Source organism: Artemia franciscana, chromosome 2 (genome assembly GCF_032884065.1).
Source record: "Artemia franciscana chromosome 2, ASM3288406v1, whole genome shotgun sequence".
Taxonomy (NCBI): domain Eukaryota; kingdom Metazoa; phylum Arthropoda; class Branchiopoda; order Anostraca; family Artemiidae; genus Artemia; species Artemia franciscana.
Window position 1 is genome coordinate 770,980 of NC_088864.1, and position 20,054 is coordinate 791,033.

General features: G+C 33.8%; 1 protein-coding gene across 1 annotated transcript in view; it reads left to right on the forward strand.

Annotated features, from left to right (window-relative positions):
- The window catches only part of LOC136035612 (myosin heavy chain 95F-like), a gene marked incomplete in the record, with an annotated part of 147,072 nt that overhangs the window by 74,587 nt on the left and 52,431 nt on the right, over positions 1-20,054 (forward strand). The window contains 5 exon segments of the mRNA XM_065717501.1: positions 2,232-2,494; positions 8,471-8,620; positions 10,716-10,830; positions 12,454-12,598; positions 13,440-13,597. Coding sequence (XP_065573573.1) covers positions 2,232-2,494; positions 8,471-8,620; positions 10,716-10,830; positions 12,454-12,598; positions 13,440-13,597 — 831 coding nt within the window.

Here is a 20,054-nt window from a genome sequence, read left to right on the forward strand (position 1 = left end):
TTTTTTTCCATGGGTGATCGTATCGACCCAATGGTCCTAGAATGTCGAGAAAGCCCTCATTCGAATGGAAATTAAAATTTCGAGTGCCCTTTGTAAGAGATCCGAAAATTGAAGGGCAACTAGACCCCCTCCTACGCTCATTTGTTTCCCAAAGTCACCGGATCAGAATTGGAGATATCCATTTTTCAGCATAGTCGAAAAATCTAATATCTATGTCTTTGAGGACAACTTAATCCCCCAGACTTTTCAACTGAATTTTTTATGAGGAACACAGATTATTACGTACATAAGGGGGGTTCTCTCCGTCGTCAATAACGTGCTCTTCACACTTAAGTGGTTTTTAGTACTGTCAAAAAAGCCATTTATTCTAATTAAACGGCCTTTGGGATTCAGGGGTCATTCTTAAAGAATTGGGACAAAATTCGAACTCTACCGTAAAGAGCGAGGTGTTGACGAGGGTTTACCCCTTCATATACGTTATACGTAATAATTTCTGTTCGTCTTAAGTTTTAATGTTGCTCCTTACTTTCACTTGAAAAAAACTTGTTTAAAGTATTTAATTTTTCCTTTTGACAATGTTAAAGCAACATGGAATAACAATTCCTTGACGTTATTTTAAAGGGTTTAAGGCTGTCTTAGCGTATCTAATTCGAGACTATAATATTTTTTTTAGCTTATCCTGTCCTTGAAGTTTTTGGCAACGCTAAAGCAGCGTGGAATATTGTTTTGGATTATTGTCTTGTTTTTAGGATTTTTCTCTCTCTTTCTCTCTCTTTTCTTCTTTATTTTCCTTTTTTCTTTCCCACCCTTTTTGTCTTTTTTTGTTAATGAAGTTGATATGTTTGTCATTGAATGATTATCAGCCATTGCGAACAAGTCTTTAACTTTCTAAAGCGGCTGATTTGGTTCTTTTGTATATTGATTATAGATATATATAAATGATATATTCTCTCTCTCTAAAAAAAGAATAACAATCCCTTGAGTTAGAAGAGTATGTTATTTTGCAGAGTTTAAGGCTAATCCTGTCCTTGAAGCTGTTGGCAACGCCAAATCAACGTGAAATAACAATTCCTTGAGTTTCAAGATCACGTTACTTTAAAGGGTTTTAGGCTGTCATAACGTATCTAAATCGAGACTAAAATCTTTTTTAGCTAATCCTGTCCTTGAAGCTGTTGGCAACGCCAAATCAACGTGAAATAACAATTCCTTTAGTTTCAAGATCACGTTACTTTAAAGGGTTTTAGGCTGTCATAACGTATCTAAATCGAGACTAAAATCTTTTTTAGCTAATCCTGTCCTTGAAGCTGTTGGCAACGCCAAATCAACGTGAAATAACAATTCCTTGAGTTTCAAGATCACGTTACTTTAAAGGGTTTTAGGCTGTCATAACGTTTCTAAATCGAGACTAAAATCTTTTTTAGCTAATCCTGTCCTTGAAGCTGTTGGCAACGCCAAATCAACGTGAAATAACAATTCCTTGAGTTTCAAGATCACGTTACTTTAAAGGGTTTTAGGCTGTCATAACGTATCTAAATCGAGACTAAAATCTTTTTTAGCTAATCCTGTCCTTGAAGCTGTTGGCAACGCAGAATCAACGTGAAATAACAATTCCTTGAGTTTCAAGATCACGTTACTTTAAAGGGTTTTAGGCTGTCATAACGTATCTAAATCGAGACTAAAATCTTTTTTAGCTAATCCTGTCCTTGAAGCTGTTGGCAACGCCAAATCAACGTGAAATAACAATTCCTTTAGTTTCAAGATCACGTTACTTTAAAGGGTTTTAGGCTGTCATAACGTATCTAAATCGAGACTAAAATCTTTTTTAGCTAATCCTGTCCTTGAAGCTGTTGGCAACGCCAAATCAACGTGAAATAACAATTCCTTGAGTTTCAAGATCACGTTACTTTAAAGGGTTTTAGGCTGTCATAACGTTTCTAAATCGAGACAAAAATCTTTTTTAGCTAATCCTGTCCTTGAAGCTGTTGGCAACGCCAAATCAACGTGAAATAACAATTCCTTGAGTTTCAAGATCACGTTACTTTAAAGGGTTTTAGGCTCTCATAACGTATCTAAATCGAGACTAAAATCATTTTTAGCTAATCCTGTCCTTGAAGCTGTTGGCAACGCCAAATCAACGTGAAATAACAATTCCTTGAGTTTCAAGATCACGTTACTTTAAAGGGTTTTAGGCTGTCATAACGTATCTAAATCGAGACTAAAATCTTTTTTAGCTAATCCTGTCCTTGAAGCTTTTGGCAACGCTAAAACAACACGTAATAACAACTCCTCCCGGTTTGGCAAGTTTATTGAAATACATTTTAGCGACAAGTGTGCTGTTGTGGGTGGACATATATCACATTACCTATTGGAAAAATCAAGGATCTGTTTGCAAAGTCCAGAAGAACGGAATTACCACATTTTCTATCAGCTGTGTGCAGGAGCTCCTGATTCCATCAGAAATAAGCTGAAATTAGGAAATCCTGACGAGTTCCAGGTAGGCTAGGTTTGGTATTAGGTAATACGTGGGTAACATACCTTGGTAATATTAGTGTCATAAAATACATAATACGTGCAGTAATAACTTATCAATGTTGCAATTCGTGATTTCTAGTGATTTGTGGTTAGTGATTTCCTAGCTAAGATTGGAAATTTAGACGAGTTCCAGGTAATTTAGCTAGGTATAGTACTAGGTACTATGTAGGTAATGTAACAGGGTAATAATGTTTTGTTAAATAAATAATACTTGCGGTAATAATTTATCTAGATGGTGCTAATGGTATTTAGTTATTCGTGGTTAGTGATTTTCTAGCTGAGATTAGGAAATCCAGACTAATTCTAGTTAATTTTGGGTAATAAGGGGGTAGTATACCAGAATATAGATGGGGTCGTAAAGCGGGTAATTCGCGTGGTAATAATTTTGCAGGGAAAATGTCAAGACCATTATGAATGTAGTGCAATGATACCCGGTAAGATGTGTAGAAATAGGGTAAAAGACAAGAAACTCTAACTCAATTCTGAATTAGCTGAGATTAGTAACCGTGGATTAGCTACAGGTATTTAGTTTAGCATTATGTAATATACATGTAAAACAACAGGGGAGTGATGTGTATTAACAGTTGCGGTAAGATTTGGTAAAAAAGCTGTAAATGCGGTAAAAAAGATTGTGAAAAATTTGTCAGATGTTTTCCAGAGGAATTATCTACGGAGAGTTTTGGGTGCCCATTCGGCTGACCGTGCGTCAAACGACAAGCTGTGCAAAAAAAATGGGTTCTATCCCACCTTCTAGGGCTATAATGAGAAAATGGTTGAGATAGCTAGGACACGTTTTGGAGGTGCAGTATGATGGATTGTCAAAAATCGAACTTTTTGGCCATCCATCTAGGGCCAAACAAAAAGCAGGTCGCCTTTTCCAAAAAAGGGGGATAGGTGCGGTAAGGGAGGATTTAAAGAAAAACTGGAAACTTCTTGGGAGGGGGTGAAGGGGAAAGCTTTCAGTAGATTGGGATGGAGGAGGAGCGTGTGTAGCTGTGATAGCCTCAGGCAACTTGGTCATACAGTGTAGTAGCAGTGCAGTCATGTAGTACTAGTAATATTAGTGGTAGCACTGACCAGGTAGTATGTGTATTAGATAACAAAACTATGGGAACAGTTTCTTTGATAAAATTGTTTATTAATGGTACTAATGGCCCTAGACTCAATTAATCCTAGATAAGCTGAGATTAGGAAATCCGAATAAGCTTTAGGTAAACTGACCATTCTTAGTGCTAGGGTACATTTGGGTAATATACTAGGGCCATAATTCGTTTATAGATAATTTGTGGTAATATCTGTATTATACGTTGTGATAAAACCGAGGTGATATGTGCACAGGGTAATAATGTACACGCAGAGTAATATTTCTATTAATAGCATCAAATGTTTTGATAGCATAAAAAAAAAAAAAAAAAAAAGGTAAAGGATACGGCATTAGACTTTACGAGTCCGTACCGGCGTTGCTGATCTCCGTTTCTTGGCCCTTCAGCCAGGAAGTGCAATGGGGGGTTGGGGGCAAGCCATCCTGTGCTTTCGCACACCCTTCCTGTTTACCTTCCCCAGATTTCTCCAGGTACCCATTTAGAGCTGGGTCGACTCTGGCTAAGCTTACAGAGTCTCGCCACTTTGATAGCATATTTGTATAAAAAATAAAAAGTTATCTTTCTTATTAAACTGGTTGTCAAATATGACCTGAGAGATTTAACGCGAATTTCGCCTCATGAATGGCCCTTTCAGTTAAGAAAAATAAACTTTGTGACTTTTTTTTTTAGCTAAAATGTGAATTGTGAATGTTGTAGCCTGTTAAAATAAGGATATACTGAAGTATCCATAAATAACTAAATAAGCACGTAGTAAAGGTAAAATTTTACCTTCAAAATTCAGCTAAATCTGAAATGATGAAATTGGAAGATTAGCGGCCTGACTGTAGCTGGATCCATCTAACGGGAAATTGAATAAGAGATTTAAAAGATCATGTATTTGTTTTAACAGGCTTAGCTCATCTGCGAACTCTTGACCTTGGCTCTTATGTTGATACTAATCATATTCGTCAAATTAAGCACAGATTTATTCGTAATTTTATTTCAGTCCATAGCAATAAAACTGACTTTCACATTTCCTTTTTCTAAGGCTTAAAAAAAAAATTCCTACTAGGTTTTTGGGAAACGGCGTAAATTTCTTATCTTCTTCTTATCACAATGAATGCATGCTTAAAATGGCATATACCTCGACAAGGGACGCTTTGATATCTCATTATAAAAAAGTCATTTGTGAAGCCAATTATAACTCCAAACACTGAAAACAAGAAGAACAATAGGGAATTTCTCAGGACAGTGGGAAACAAATTAGAATAAATATTTTGGCCCCATGTCAAAGGACCGTCCTCGGCAATACAAAAAAAATATATAAGAAGCAATAACTAACAATAGGATAAACTCAATAAAACTAAAATAAAAAAAATTTCAAAACAGTCCCAGCATCCTTACATCAGCGAAGTTCAACCAGGACTGATAAATAAATTGTGATAAAATGTTTCATCACAATTTATTTTTGGTGTTTGTGATGGAAAGGCAGTGTGGTCTTCGTCGCTATTTACCAATTACAATAAATGATAATAAATGACTTGCTGTTGCTTCTGACGTATCCCTCTATCATACTGGCGATTATAAATATGCTTGAAACTACACCCACCTCAATAAGGGCTGCTTTGGTATGTCATTATGAAATTATTATTTCAGAAGCCAATCATAATTAATAATAGTTAACCAAAAGTTACTGCCTTCTAATATATTCCCTCTTTCTCCCTATTTCTCATCATAAATTCTGCTTTCTAGGGCTATAACGAAAGAAAGGTTCAGATGGCTAGGGAAAGTTTTGCGGATGAAGGATGACAGATTGCCGAAGATTGTCCTTTTTCGCCAACCGTCTAGGGCTAAACGGAAAGCACGTGGTCCTCGTCTGGAGTGGGAGATTTTCATAAAGAAAAATTCAAAGGAAATGGGGACTTCCTGGGAGGGTGTAAAGGGGGGAGCTTTAAATAGATTGAGATGGAGGAGAAGCGTGTGTAGCTGTGATGGCCTCAGGTGGTTTGGGGCTGTGGTGAGTTGTTAGTGATAGTAGTAGAAGTGGTAGCATTAGAGGCGTGCTTAGAGTAGCATCTACGTCAACAAGAGCTGCTATGGTGTTTCACTGTAAAAAAAAAAAAAACATTATAGGCTGCGCTCCAGAAGCCATTTGAGAATAATGACAATAGATTGGAACTTACTGCGTTAATTATAAAATGGCTAAAACTTACAAACTTAACCCCTTATGTACTCAGAATAAGTAAGAAGTGTTAATATTTTAGTTCTGTTTGCCCTCATAGGGCTAAATATGGAATAGTTAGTTCTGAATAGTTAGTTCTGTAATTTGGCGCATTGAAACGAAAATAATTAACGATAGTTTTCTTTAGGAGCAACTTGTTATCCAGTATAGTAATTAAAATGTCAGGTCAGATATTTATTTTCTTAATTTTATACATTTATATTTACATTATTTTTTAGTTACGTTTACTTACATCCTAAAGATTTTGAGCAAAATCTTTACTAGTCCTTATTAAGCACTATGAGGGCCAACAGAATTAAAATATTAACACGTCTTACCTATTCTGAGTACATAAGGGGTTAAGTTTGAAGATTTTAGCCATTAAGTTGCAGTAAGTTGCAGTCTATTGTCATTATTGTTAATTGACGTCTGGAGCGCAGCCTATGATAGCTTTTTTTACAGTGAAACACCACGGTAGCACTTATTGATATAGATGCCGCTCTAAGCACGCCTCTAATAACCATAAAAAATAGGGAATGTATTAGAAGGCAGTAACTTATGGTTAATTATTATTAATTATGATTGGCATCTAAAATAATAATTTCATAATGACAAACCAAAGCAGCCCTTGTTGAGGTAGGTGTAGTTTCAAGCATGCGTATAATTACCAATATGATAGAGGGATGCGTCAGAGGCATAGCATGTAATTTATTATCATTAATTTTAATTGGTAAATTATAGTATAGTAATTAAAATGTCAGCTCATATATTTATTTTATTAGTTTTATACATTTATATTTACATTATTTTTTAGTTATATTTATTTACGTGCAAAAGATTTCTAGCAAAATCTCGTTTGTGGAAAACTGCAAGTAATTTCCTAGACACCACTGTCTTCCGTTTTCTAATTAAATTAAGTGAAAATTAAGTAACGTATCACATTTTTATTAAAACAGTTAAATTTTAAACAATTTTTTTTTTATAGAAGTAGTGATAAAGTTAGTACTTTTTTTATTAATTTTTTTTTCATATCTCAGTGTCTTAACTAAAAATTTTATCTAGTTTATATTTTTTTTTCATGTATTGGTGAACTATAACTCGAATAAGTTGTTTTCTTACATAGCTTTTAGTTTTAATTTTAATGTTGATTTCAATTAACCGGAGCAAAACTCTATTTAATGTAAATTAAAAACGGCAGTAAAACCATTCTTATAGTCAGAGACTTGATATACAAAAATAACCTCATTTTCTCTTGGATTTGGGAGTTTCTAGACTAGACATATCAAATATGGAATACATGAGCTCCATTTGAAACATATCAAACATGTCAACATGATGTCATGTCAACATGTCAACATATCAAACATATCAAACATGAGCTCCATTTGAATCACGCTGACACCTTTAAGGCAGTGCCGTTGATTCATTTTCTGTATTTTTAAATGAAGTTGTATTTAAGTGAAGTTTTATTTAATTTTCAAAATGAAGTTGTATTAAAAAAAATATTTTCTTTAATACTAGCTGATTTGGGGGCTTTCAATTAAAGCTTGTCAATTATAGTTGAAGGAGTTACCAAATTACTATTTTGTGTCTGGCCTTTTATTAGGTGCAAGTTCAAAATTGTATAACATTTTCTTGAATACTGTATATTGTCTTAGTATTTTTTTATACACTTCATTCATATTTTCAGAAATTTATGATGAGAAAAAAAAGCTAAAAACTTTTTTCGTCGAAAAATAAAATTTTTAGAAACCAATTTGACTCAACCTGTGCTAAAATGGACTTGAGAATTTCTCCATGGTCAAGCACATAAGAAAGGCAATGGGTCTTCTTTTAAAATTCTGTATTCTGTGCTTTACCAGCTTAATCAACTTGGTCTGGCCATTTTAAGCATCTGGCCTTTTTAAGTAGGCGCAAGTCTAACAATTGTATAACATTTTCTTGAATACTGTAGGCTATAGGAAATACTCAAGTTGTGCAAGCATTTTTGTTGATTGAGTTGCATTAATATATTTTTTACACTTCAAGCATATTTTCAGAAATTTATGATGAGAAAAAAAGCTAAAAAAGTTTTGGCCATCGAAACAACAATATTTTAGAAGCCAATTTGACTCAACCTAAAATGGACTTGAGAATTTCTCCATGATCAAGTATATTTGAAAAGCAATGGGTCTTCCTTCAAAATTCTCTGTTCTGTTCGCTTTAAGAACTTAATCAATTTGGCTACTGAACAGTCGGTTTGAAAAAGATTAAGTGCTTTTTAATCAATTCAGTATTTAGAAGGCTGTGGTATGATCTATACTTAGATGTTATCTTATAGCAGCTACAATTGCAACCTTAAGGGGATATTGACCAACAGATTAATTCTTCTCGCCTCTTAAACACTGTGTGGAACCTGAAATGTATTGTTTCTTCTTTTTTTTTTCAGGCCACCACTTTGCATTGAAAGGGTGGTCGTAGAGACTTTACAAGGGGCTCATTCCATTGGAAATTGAAAGTTTTATATCCGTTTTTGAGAGTCAAAAGTGGTTGGAGGGCAATTTTTTCTCAACCGTCCCCCCACCCCGTATCCTCCAGTATAAGGATATTATTTAAGAAGGATATGAGAAGGATATTATATTATTTTCTTTTTCAGTACTTAAAGAACGGATGCACTCGTTACTTTGCCTCTTCAGCAACAGACACCAATGTTCCTGCAGACAGAAAGAGCCGTGCCCATCGTCAAAAAGGACCCTTAAAAGATCCTCTTCTTGAAGATGGCAGGGATTTTGCAACAACTGACAAGGTAAACAAATACAATAAGATAGTTGTAGTTAAAAAAAATACTTAAAGGAAAGATATCTTTTTATAAGCAAAGCCAGGACCAATTTTCATGATGGAGATAATGTATATGTGAAGATATTCATATCTGGGATGAGCTACTTCAGAATTGTTAAATCTAATTAATAATGAATTAGTAAGTAATAGGCGTATCATCATTGATAAGTTGCAACTTTTTACAAGAATATCTTGTTTATAACTTTAGGTTAACTAAATTGTAGCTTGAGAGGGTTCATGTGAATCTACGTGTACAGATTTAAATTCTTAAGTCTGCTGAACAAAAGCTTGGGATTTTATAGCTACTTCCGAATTGTTAAATCTAATTAATAATGAATTAGGAAGTACCATCATTAATAAATAATAAATGTGCATCAAAATAGTTTGCTAATAAATTTACATTGTTGAGATTCTCTTCAGCTTCTTTGAGTCGTGTACTCTTTTTTTCTCAATGCAAAGATACAAAAATGCAATTTTTCTTTCTTTTTTTAGGTTTTCCATCATTTAGGATTGAATAGCTTGCTTAAAACTTTAGTTCAACTAAATTGTAGCTTGAGAGGGTTCATGTGAATCTACGTGTATAAATTTAAATTCTTAAGTCTGCTGAATTGGGATTCTACAGCTACTTCTGAATTGTTAAATCTAATTAATAATGAATTAGGAAGTACCATCATTAATAAATAATGAATGTGCATCAAAATAGTTTGCTAATAAATTTACATTGTTGAGATTCTTTGAGTCGTGTACTCTTTTTTTCTCAATGCAAAGATACAAAAATGCAATTTTTCTTTCTTTTTTAAGGTTTTCCATCATTTACGATTGAATAGCTTGATTAAAACTTTAGTTCAACTAAATTGTAGCTTGAGAGGGTTCATGTGAATCTACGTGTATAAATTTAAATTCTTAAGTCTGCTGAATTGGGATTTACAGCTACTTCCGAATTGTTAAATCTAATTAATAATGAATTAGGAAGTACCATCATTAATAAATAATAAATGTGCATCAAAATAGTTTGCTTATAAATTTACATTGTTGAGATTCTCTTCAGCTTCTTTGAGTCGTGTACTCTTTTTCTCAATGCAAAGATACAAAAATGCAATTTTTCTTTCTTTTTTTAGGTTTTCCATCATTTAGGATTGAATAGCTTGATTAAAACTTTAGTTCAACTAAATTGTAGCTTGAGAGGGTTCATGTGAATCTACGTGTATAAATTTAAATTCTTAAGTCTGCTGAATTGGGATTCTACAGCTACTTCCGAATTGTTAAATCTAATTAATAATGAATTAGGAAGTACCATCATTAATAAATAATAAATGTGCATCAAAATAGTTTGCTTATAAATTTACATTGTTGAGATTCTCTTCAGCTTCTTTGAGTCGTGTACTCTTTTTTTCTCAATGCAAAGATACAAATTGCAATTTTCCTTTCTTTTTTTAGGTTTTTCATCATTTAGGATTGAATAGCTTGATAGATCAACTAAATTGTAGCTTGAGAGGGTTCATGTGAATCTACGTGTATAAATTTAAATTCTTAAGTCTGCTGAATTGGGATTCTACAGCTACTTCCGAATTGTTAAATCTAATTAATAATGAATTAGCAAGTACCATCATTAATAAATAATAAATGTGCATCAAAATAGTTTGCTTATAAATTTATATTGTTGAGATTCTCTTCAGCTTCTTTGAGTCGTGTACTCTTTTTTTCTCAATGCAAAGATACAAAAATGCAATTTTTCTTTCTTTTTTTAGGCTTTCCATCATTTAGGATGGAATAGCTTGCTTAAAACTTTACTTCAACTAATTGTAGCTTCAGAGGGTTCATGCGAGTCGACGTGTATAAATGTAAATTCTTAAGTCTGCTGAACAAAAGCTTAGGATTCTACAGCTACTTCAGGATTGTTAAGTCTAATTAGTAATGAATTAGTAAGTACCATAATTAATCAATAATAAATGCGCATCAAAATAGTTTGCTTATAAATTTATATTGTTGAGATTCTCTTCAACTTCTTTACTCTTTTATTCTCAATGCAAAGATACAAAATAACCATCTTTCTTTTTATTTAGGCTCTCCATCATCTAGGAATAAAGGAAGAAGACAGATTTGCTATTTACTCGGCTGTTGCTGCTGTGTTGCATCTAGGGAATATCATCTTTGAAGAAAGACCAGATGACTCTCGAGGTACGAAGTCACTTTATAAGAAAATTTCTTAGCAGCTACGAGACAACATTTTAAAAGGCAAATAAGGCTTAAATAGCTGCGAAGACCACACTGACTTTCCATCACAAACACCAAAAACAAAAAGAACAGTAGGGAATTTCTCAAGACAGTGGGAAACTAATTAGCATGAATATTTTGGACCTTTGTCCAAGGACCGTCCTCAACAATGCAAAAATATATAAGAAGAAAAAACTTACAATAGAAAAAAATCAATAAAACAAAATTTGTGTTTTTTTTTTTTCGTATTGCTGAGGACGGCCCTTGGACATAGGGCCGAAATATTCAATCTAATTAGTTTCCCACTGCCTTGAGAAATTCCCTATTGTTCTTCTTGTTTTTGGTGCTTGCAAATAAGGCTTAAAATATGTTTTAGATAAAGACTGGTTGCACATGAAAAATAAAAATATGTTGATATAATTTTGGTAAGAACATAGATAGCAATATTTTTGGAACGTTTCTGAGACCATTAAGTAGTGTTAATTAAGACAATTAATTAAGACAATTAATTAATACAATTAATTAAGACAATTAAGTAGACAATTTTGAAGTATGGCTGCTGCTTGGCTGAAAAAAAAAAAATGTTCAACATCCAGATATTAGTGGTTCTCCTTTCTTTAGGCTTAAACTGAGCTTTTCCATTAAGCTTAAACTTTCTATAAGCTTGGTTTCAAGCTGAAGAATAATTTTACAAAATAAAACTAAAAAAAAATTGTTGCTGCACAGGCCAAAAAATTTTGTTTGCAAAATTGTGAAAAGGGCTGTTATTGCAACACTAGACATTGCTTAAGCATTTTTATGATCATGTTAAATATGAGAAGGAAATGAATAATTAACTTGAGCTCTTTTTAAATTCATGATAATATATTGCAGCAATACAATATTTTGGTATATTCACAATTTTATTTGAGAGTGATAGTAGTGTTTGTTAGTATATTGAGGTTATGTAAGAATGACTATTTTTGCTTTCTTTGAAAATTTATCAATATAAGCACTTTTTGAATTTGACTATCACTGCCGTTTCGTCATCGATTTGGTACTAACTTTAGTTTTGATGATATTATGAATATACGAAGTTAAGAGTCAGTGAAGTACTTGGACGCGAAGTCCCGAAAATTCGAAACTCATTCTAAAACAAAGCGGGGGGATGTCTTTTACCCCCCCACTCCCCAGATATTTATTAATTTATAGAACTTATCATATATTTTTTCCATACGATTGGGCTATTTTTCGTTTTTTTTTTATAAAATAAACTTCTTATAAAATAAACTCGTGATATATGTGTTCTGATTTTCAGGCGATATTCTGATTTTGCTGATATTCTTTTTTCACAACCAGCAAGTAAAATGTGTGTTTTGGTGTGAACTCTTAAGTCCTATTCGAAACTCATACTAAGACGAAGTGGAGGGATGTCTTTGCCCCCCTCCACTCCCCAGAAATATATTAATCTATACGACTTATCTTATTTTTCCCATACAATTGGACTATTATGTTTTTTGTTTAGGCCCCTTCTCCTGAGATATTGTCTCCCTACCCAAAAAGAAATTTAGTGCAAGTGCATTAACATGGATAAATTCATTCTTTTAGGTGGTAGTCAAGTGGCTGCTAGCTCCGAACCTACTGTAAAGCTTGTGAGTGCACTACTTGGCCTGGATCCTGATGACCTAAAGCACGCTCTTGTTTCGAGAGTTATGCAAGCAACTAAGGGAGGAGTAAAAGGAACAGTTATTATGTAAGTGAAATTTATAGCTTCAGTTATCAAGATGATTTATATGAGAACCTCAAAGGATCCATTTCTGGTTTTGAGAGCCATAAGTTTTAGTCTACATTAATGGAAAGTCCGGCCAAATTCTGCTAATTCGACTTGTAAATTTAGATAATAAGTCACCTTGCTAAAACATAGTTTTAATTATTACAGGATTTGGCCAGGTCAAATTTGGAAACTTGGGCTCAAAGTCTGTAAATTCGACTTGTGAATATAAATTATAGCCCATCCCACCAAAACATACTTTTACGCGTTATAGAGGTCTATCACGTCAGCTTTTGAACATTTTGGCTAAATTTTCCTAATTCGACTTATAGATTTAAAGTATTGCCCACAACGCTCAAACATAGTTTTGTACCTTATAGAGTTCAGGTAGGTCAACAGTCAAAGGATTTTGGTAAATTATACAAATATTATGTTTAGATTTAGTTTATAGTCCACCCTGATAAAATATAGTTACAGGTTATTGTCTGGTTTGGTTCACTTTTGAAAAATTTATATTTCTGTTATAAAAAGAATTCTAAAAAAAAACTATTGATTTTTCTGTATAAACTCCAATTATTTAACTTTTACAGTTGGTGCTATTCAAAATTTTGAAGTATTTATTGTTTAAAAAAATCATTTCGTTTTACTGCATACATTTATAAAGGATAGGGCTACTCCCTCTTTGATAATGGCCTGAAGAATGCCTTCGAGAAGCTGAAGAATATTTGCTTTACAATATCCCTTTATTCGATGTTGAGCTTTTTCCCCGGAAAAGAATTCACTGATTTTCTGAATTTGTTTTTTATTTAAGAATTATTTTTAGGGTACCACTGAAAGTTTATGAAGCGAGTAATGCTCGTGATGCATTGGCAAAGGCTATATACTCCAGGCTATTTGACTACATAGTAAATCGTATCAACAAGTCCATTCCATTCCAGTCATCCAGCTACTATATTGGTGTTCTTGATATTGCAGGGTTTGGTGAGTCTCAATTATTTAAAAAAAAATTATTAAAAATAGGTTCAGAATCATGTGTTCTCTGGCAAAAAAAGACTGTTGTTTCGGGGTTTGGCAAGCTTCAGTTATTTTACAAGAAAGATTTTTCACTAAACCAAGGTTCAGAATTTTTAGCCTTGATTGTAAAAAAGACTTGGGATTTTTTGCAAAAAAAGACTTGATATTAGTGAATTAGTGACTTGAAAAGTTTCAAATATTTTGCAAACTATATTCTACAGTAAATGTAGGCTCAGATTTTTTTCAGCTAAAAAGACAAGACACTCGATATTGGGGACTTTTTTTGTTTCAATTTTTTTCCCCAAAAAAAAGTTCCAGACCAAATGTAGGTTCAAAAGGTTTATTTGTAGCAAAAAAATTTACATTGTCAGGTTTGGTACGACTCAGTTATTGTGCAAATAATTTCCAGTAATAACCGTATGTTCATAGTTTTAGCAAAAAGAAGGCATAATGGGTCTTGGCATTGTGTTAGCGCTGCCTATTAGGCCCCTACTGCACTGTTACGAGCTAACCCATGTTTAATTATGGTTTCAAATAGTTTCTTGAAGTTAATTGTTTAAAAAAAGAATCACGAATCAAAATAAGAAAATCGCAAAAATTGCCTAAATAAAACTACAATGGATTATTCTAACAATCTTATTTATAATTTGAGAAATCTTCCATTTATGTGGCATCGTAGATTACAGATATCGATACACAATTAAATATTATAAAGATAATAAATGTTATAAATTAATATATAGCTTATAAATAATATTCTATGTTTATAAATTGTTATTTAATATTATTATTTTATATAATAAATTATTACTTAGTTAATACTTAATATTTACTTATCATTATATTTATTTATAACGAATAAATTAGTGATATAAATTAATAAATATATAAATGGCGTATCACGGACCAGACCAGATTTAATTATAAATAGTCGTTTTCCTGATTTGACTATCTGGGGTGGGGGGGTGGAGGTCCGGTTAATTCGGAAAAAAATAGAAAAAATGAAGTATTTTTAACTTACGAACGGGCGATGAGATCTTAATGAAATTTGATTTTCGGAAGGATATCGTGTCTCAGAGCTCTTGTTTTAGGTCCCGACCAGATCCGGTGACAATGGGGGGAGTTGGAGGGGGGAACCTAAAACCTTGGAAAACACTTAGAGTGGAGCGACCGGGATGAAACTTGGTGGGGAAAATAAGCAGAAGTCCTAAATACGTTATTGACATAACCGGAACAGATCCGCTCTATTTGGGAGAGTCGGGGGGGGGGAGGTTTAAGTCTGAAAAATTTGAAAAAATGAGGTATTTTTAGCTTGCAAAGGAGTGATCGAATCTTAATCAGATTTCATATTTAGAAGGACCCCGTAACTCAGATCTCTTGTTTTAAATTTCGACCGGATCCAGCGTCATTGGGAGGGAGAGTTGGGGGGACCGGAGATCTTGGAAAACACTTAAAGCGGAGAGATCAGGATGAAACTTGGTGGGAAGGAAAAAAAACAAGTGCAAGAAACTTGATTGACATAACCGGACCAGATCCGCTCTTTGGTGGAGTTGGGGGGGGGGATAATTAAGAAAAAATAGAAAAAATGAGGTATTTTTAACTTATGAACGGGTGATCGGATCTTAATGAAACTTGATATATAGAAGGATCTTATGTCTCAGATGCTCCGTTTTCAATTCGAATCGGATCCGGGGACATAGGGGGCTGGAGGGGGAAACATAGGGGGAAAACGCTTAGAGTGGTGAGATCGGAAGGAAACTTGATGGAAAGAATAAGCTCAAGTTATAGATACGTGATTGACATGATTGGGACGGATTATTTCTCTTTGGGGGAGCTGGGGGGGTGTTATTTGGAAAAATTAGAAAAATTGAGGTATTTTTAACTTAAGAACGGGTGACCGGATCTTAATGAAATTTGATATTAAGAAGGAACTCATGTCTCAGAGCTCTTTTTTCAAATCCCGACCAGATCTGTTGACATTGGGAGGAGTTGGAGGAGAAAACCGGAAATCTCGGAAATTGCTTAAGAGTGGAAAAATCGGGATGAAACTTCGGGGTGGGTAGAATAAGCAAATGTCGTAGATACGTGATTGATATAACCGTACTGGATCCGCTCTCTTTGGAGGAGTTAGGGGGTGGGGCTGTCCAAATTGACTTGATAAAGTTGTTTTCCCCTATTCGACCATCTGGGGGGATGAAGGAAGAGAAAGAATTAGAAAAAATGAGGTAATTATAACTTACGAGTGGGTGATCGGGTCTTAGTGAATTTTGATATTTAGAAGGACCTCGTGACTCAGAGCTCTTATTTTAAATTCAGATCGGTATTAAGCCTCTGATTTTCCTTTTAAATCAATCTGTTGATTCTTAGAATTTTGCTAGAGCTCATACCATATGAGCTCTTGGCTCTTGGCTATTCCGGCCTCGTCACAAGTGCCATATGAGCTCTTAGCTCTTGTTTTTTATGCTATTTGTATATCTTTTACATTTCTTTTTCTTAAAGATAGAATTTTATCTCTTATATACCGAGAATGTTTTAGGTATCTTTTGTAATTTAGGCTATAATCATTTTTAATCATAAATTACTTGCCTTGAAATCATGTTTATGGAAAATCACTTACTTTCATGAACTATTATTTTAGTACTAAATATTGTTTTTTTTCCTAGAAAATTTAATATTATTTGAGCTGCCACATAAAAATTTTTAGTAGTGGCAACAGCCAGAGAAAAAAGGTACTCCATAGATTTTGAACCCGTATTGAACCTTTTTACCACAATTGTTTTTCAGGCTCTAAATTATCACTTGATCTATATAAACAAAATTCAACCTAAGCTGTTATAATTAAACCGTAAAAAGGTGTTTTTGTTTTCTTAACCCATCCTAACTTTCAAAAATTCTTATCAAAAACGACTAAAAATTGATTGACCTTGCTTTCAGTTGCGAATTTTGCTTTCGTGTTTTAAGTGTAGTAAAGCACCCACCACCCAGCGTTTTTTTTCAAATGCGTAGAGAAAACAATGCGTGGTAGATAAATTAAATCTTAAGTTAGAATTAAAGTCAGTAGAATATACTTGGATATCCCTTGTAACGTGAAAAGGATATTTTTAGAAAAAAAGGTGAAAGAAAATGACAAAAATTATTATTTCCCAACGAAAGGAAATAAATACTTTGTTAAAGAAGGGCAATTTTTTCTGTTTATTTTTCTGAAAAAAGGAACGTAAAGGCACCGAACCTCTATTCACTAGTTTAATCATTTATTTCTATATATATTTATATTGATATCTGTTTAATGCTGAGTACTATGATGAAACAACTAATTTGCTAAGATTAGAACGCTTGCCAGTACTTCACAAGTCTTAACCCCGTAACTTCTGTACCTGAAGCATAAGTATTCTCATCAGGTAATGTTTACGTTTTCAGGACAGAACAGATTATACAAAAGCATAACATACATATAATATTAAAATTTGGAAAGGGTATATGAGACGTTCATTTTATACATCAATTAAGTTCATGATTGAAAAAGCCGAGAAAAGTGAATTAATATACTTGTATACATTCCTGTTTCTTTTTATTATTAAATTAAAAAAAACTAGTTTTTTTAACTGAAAGTAAGGAGCGACATTAAAACTTAAAACGAACAGAAATTACTCCGTATATGAAATGGGTTGTCCCCTCCGCAGTCCCACGCTCTTTACGCTAAAGTTTGACTCTTTGCCACAATTCTACTTTTTAAAACAATTAAAAACTTTAGCGTAAAGAGCGTGGGACTGCGGAGGGGACAACCCATTTCATATACGGAGTAATTTCTGTTCGTTTTAAGTTTTAATGTCGCTCGTTACTTTCAGTTAAAAAAAACTAGTTTTTTTAAATTTAATTTCTGAACGTTTTTGAATTAATGCATGTTTGATTCTGGCTCTCCGCACATAAATTATTGAAATGAAATTAGTATATTAATTTTTTTTTGGCTAAATGGCTTTCTCTTACTTTTGATCAGACGATTTTGAGAAATAAGGGGTGGGGAAGGAGGCCTAGCTGCCCTCCAATTTTTCGGTTACTTAAAAAGGCTACTAGAACTTTTAATATTCAACGAACGATTTTATTAGTAAAAAATATACGTAACTTAAGAATTAACTTACGTAACAAACTTTTATATTCTTATATTTTTATTATGTGTACGAGGGGGTTTGTACCCTCGTTAATACCTCGCTCTTTACACTAAATCGTAAGTTTTGTCCCAATTCTTTAAGAATGACCCCTGAATCAAAAAGGCCGTAGAATAAATAGTTGAAATCACTAAAAATATTTTAGCATAAAGAGCGAGGTATTTATCTCCTCCTAAATACCTCGCTCTTTATGCTAAAGTATTTTTAGAACCCCTCATATGCGTAATAATCTCTGTTCGTTTTAAATTTCAATGCTATTCCTTACTTTCATTTGAAAAAACGTTTTCATGTTTATTTTTTCATTGTTTTTTTTTTATAGTAATGCTAGAAAATCCTGCGCCCTTTTCATTGAATTTTTCTTCCCCCATGACATATTCCTCAAAGGAAAGATCCTCCCACAAAGCCCTCTCCCATCAACCCCATCCCCCAAACCAAAAAATCCCCATGAAAACGTCTGTACACTTCCCAATAACCATTACTATATGTAAACACTGGTCAAAGTTTGTAACTTGCAGCCCCTCCCTCATGGATTGTGGGGGAGTAAGTCATTCCCAAAGACATAGTTATTATGGTTTTCGACTATGCTGAACAAAATGGCTATCTTAAAATTTTAATCTGTTGACTTTTGGAAAAAAATGAGCATGGGAGGGGGCCTATTTGCCCTCCAATTTTTTGTTCACTTAAAAAGGGCACTAGAGCTGTTCATTTCCGTTAGAATGAGCCCTCTCGCGACATTCTAGGACCACTTGGTCGATAAGATGACCCCTGGGAAAAATAAACAAACAAACAAATAAACACGCACCAGTGATTTGTCTTCTGGCAAAAAATACAAAATTCCACATTTTTTAGATAGGAGCTTGAAATTTTTGCTATAGAGTTCTCTGATATACCGAATGCGATAGTGTGATTTTCGTTAAGATTCTATGACTTTTAGGGGATGTTTCCCCCTTTTTTCCAAAATAGGGCAAATTTTCTCAGGCTCGTAACTTTTGATGACAAAGACTAAAGTAATTGAAACTTATATATTTAGAATCAGCGTAAAAATTCGATTCTTTTGATGTATCTTTTAGCATCAAAATTCGGTTTTTTAGAGTTTCGTTTACTATTGAGCCGGGTCGCCCCTACTACAGTTCCTTACCACGAACTGTTTGAAAAGAAAATAATTGGGTATTTCGGGGCTTCTGACATTATTACTCCTTTGCGGAAGTTAGGCTCAAAATTGAAAAAGGATTATATTTTTTCTCTGGGCCCCTTCCACCTCTTAGTTCGTTTATTTTCCCGTTAGTTTTCACCTGTTTTCGCTTTATAGTTGTGTTATCTCTTAGCAGTTCTTTCGTTAGTTGAGTTATGGTTGTGGTATATATGTTTTATCGCTCGTATAGTTGTGTTATTTTCAAATTATACTCCATAATAGAGAGGCTCCGAACACCCAGCATTGTATATTAAGCTCTTAATTTGACGTTTTTTTCTAACGTGACCAGATTCGTCCTGCGCCCTTTTCATTGAATTTTTTCCCCCATGGCATATTTCTCCAAGGAAAGATCCTCCCACATAGCCCCTCCCTCAACCCTACCCCCAAAACCAAAAAAATCCCCCTGAAAACGTCTGTACACTTCCCAATAACCATTATTATATGTAAACACTGGTTGAAGTTTGTAACTTGCAACCCCTCCCCCAGGGACTGTGGGGGAGTAAGTCATCCCCAAAAACATAGTTATTATGATTTTCGACTATGCTAAACAAAATGGCTATCTCAAAATTTTGATCCGTTGACTTTGGGAAAAAAATGAGCGTGGGAGGGGGCCTAGATGCCCTCCAATTTTTTTGGTCACTTAAAAAGGGCACTAGAACTTTTCATTTCAGTTAGAATGAGCCCTCTTGCGACATTCTAGGACCACTTGGTCGATACGATGACCCCTGGGAAAAAAAAAACAAAAAAAAAAAAAAAACAAACAAATAAACACGCACCCGTGATTTGTCTTCTGGCAAAAAATGCAAAATTCCACATTTTTGTAGATAGGAGCTTGAAACTTCTACAGTAGGGTTTTCTGATACGCTGAATCTGATGGTGTCATTTTCGTTAAGATCCTATGACTTTTAGGGGGTGTTTCCCCCTATTTTCCTAAATAAGGCAAATTTTCTCAGGCTCGTAACTTTTGATGGCTAAGACTAAACTTGATGAAACTTATATATTTAAAATCAGCATTAAAATGCGATTCTTTTGATGTAGCTATTGATATCAAAATTCAATTTTTTAGAGT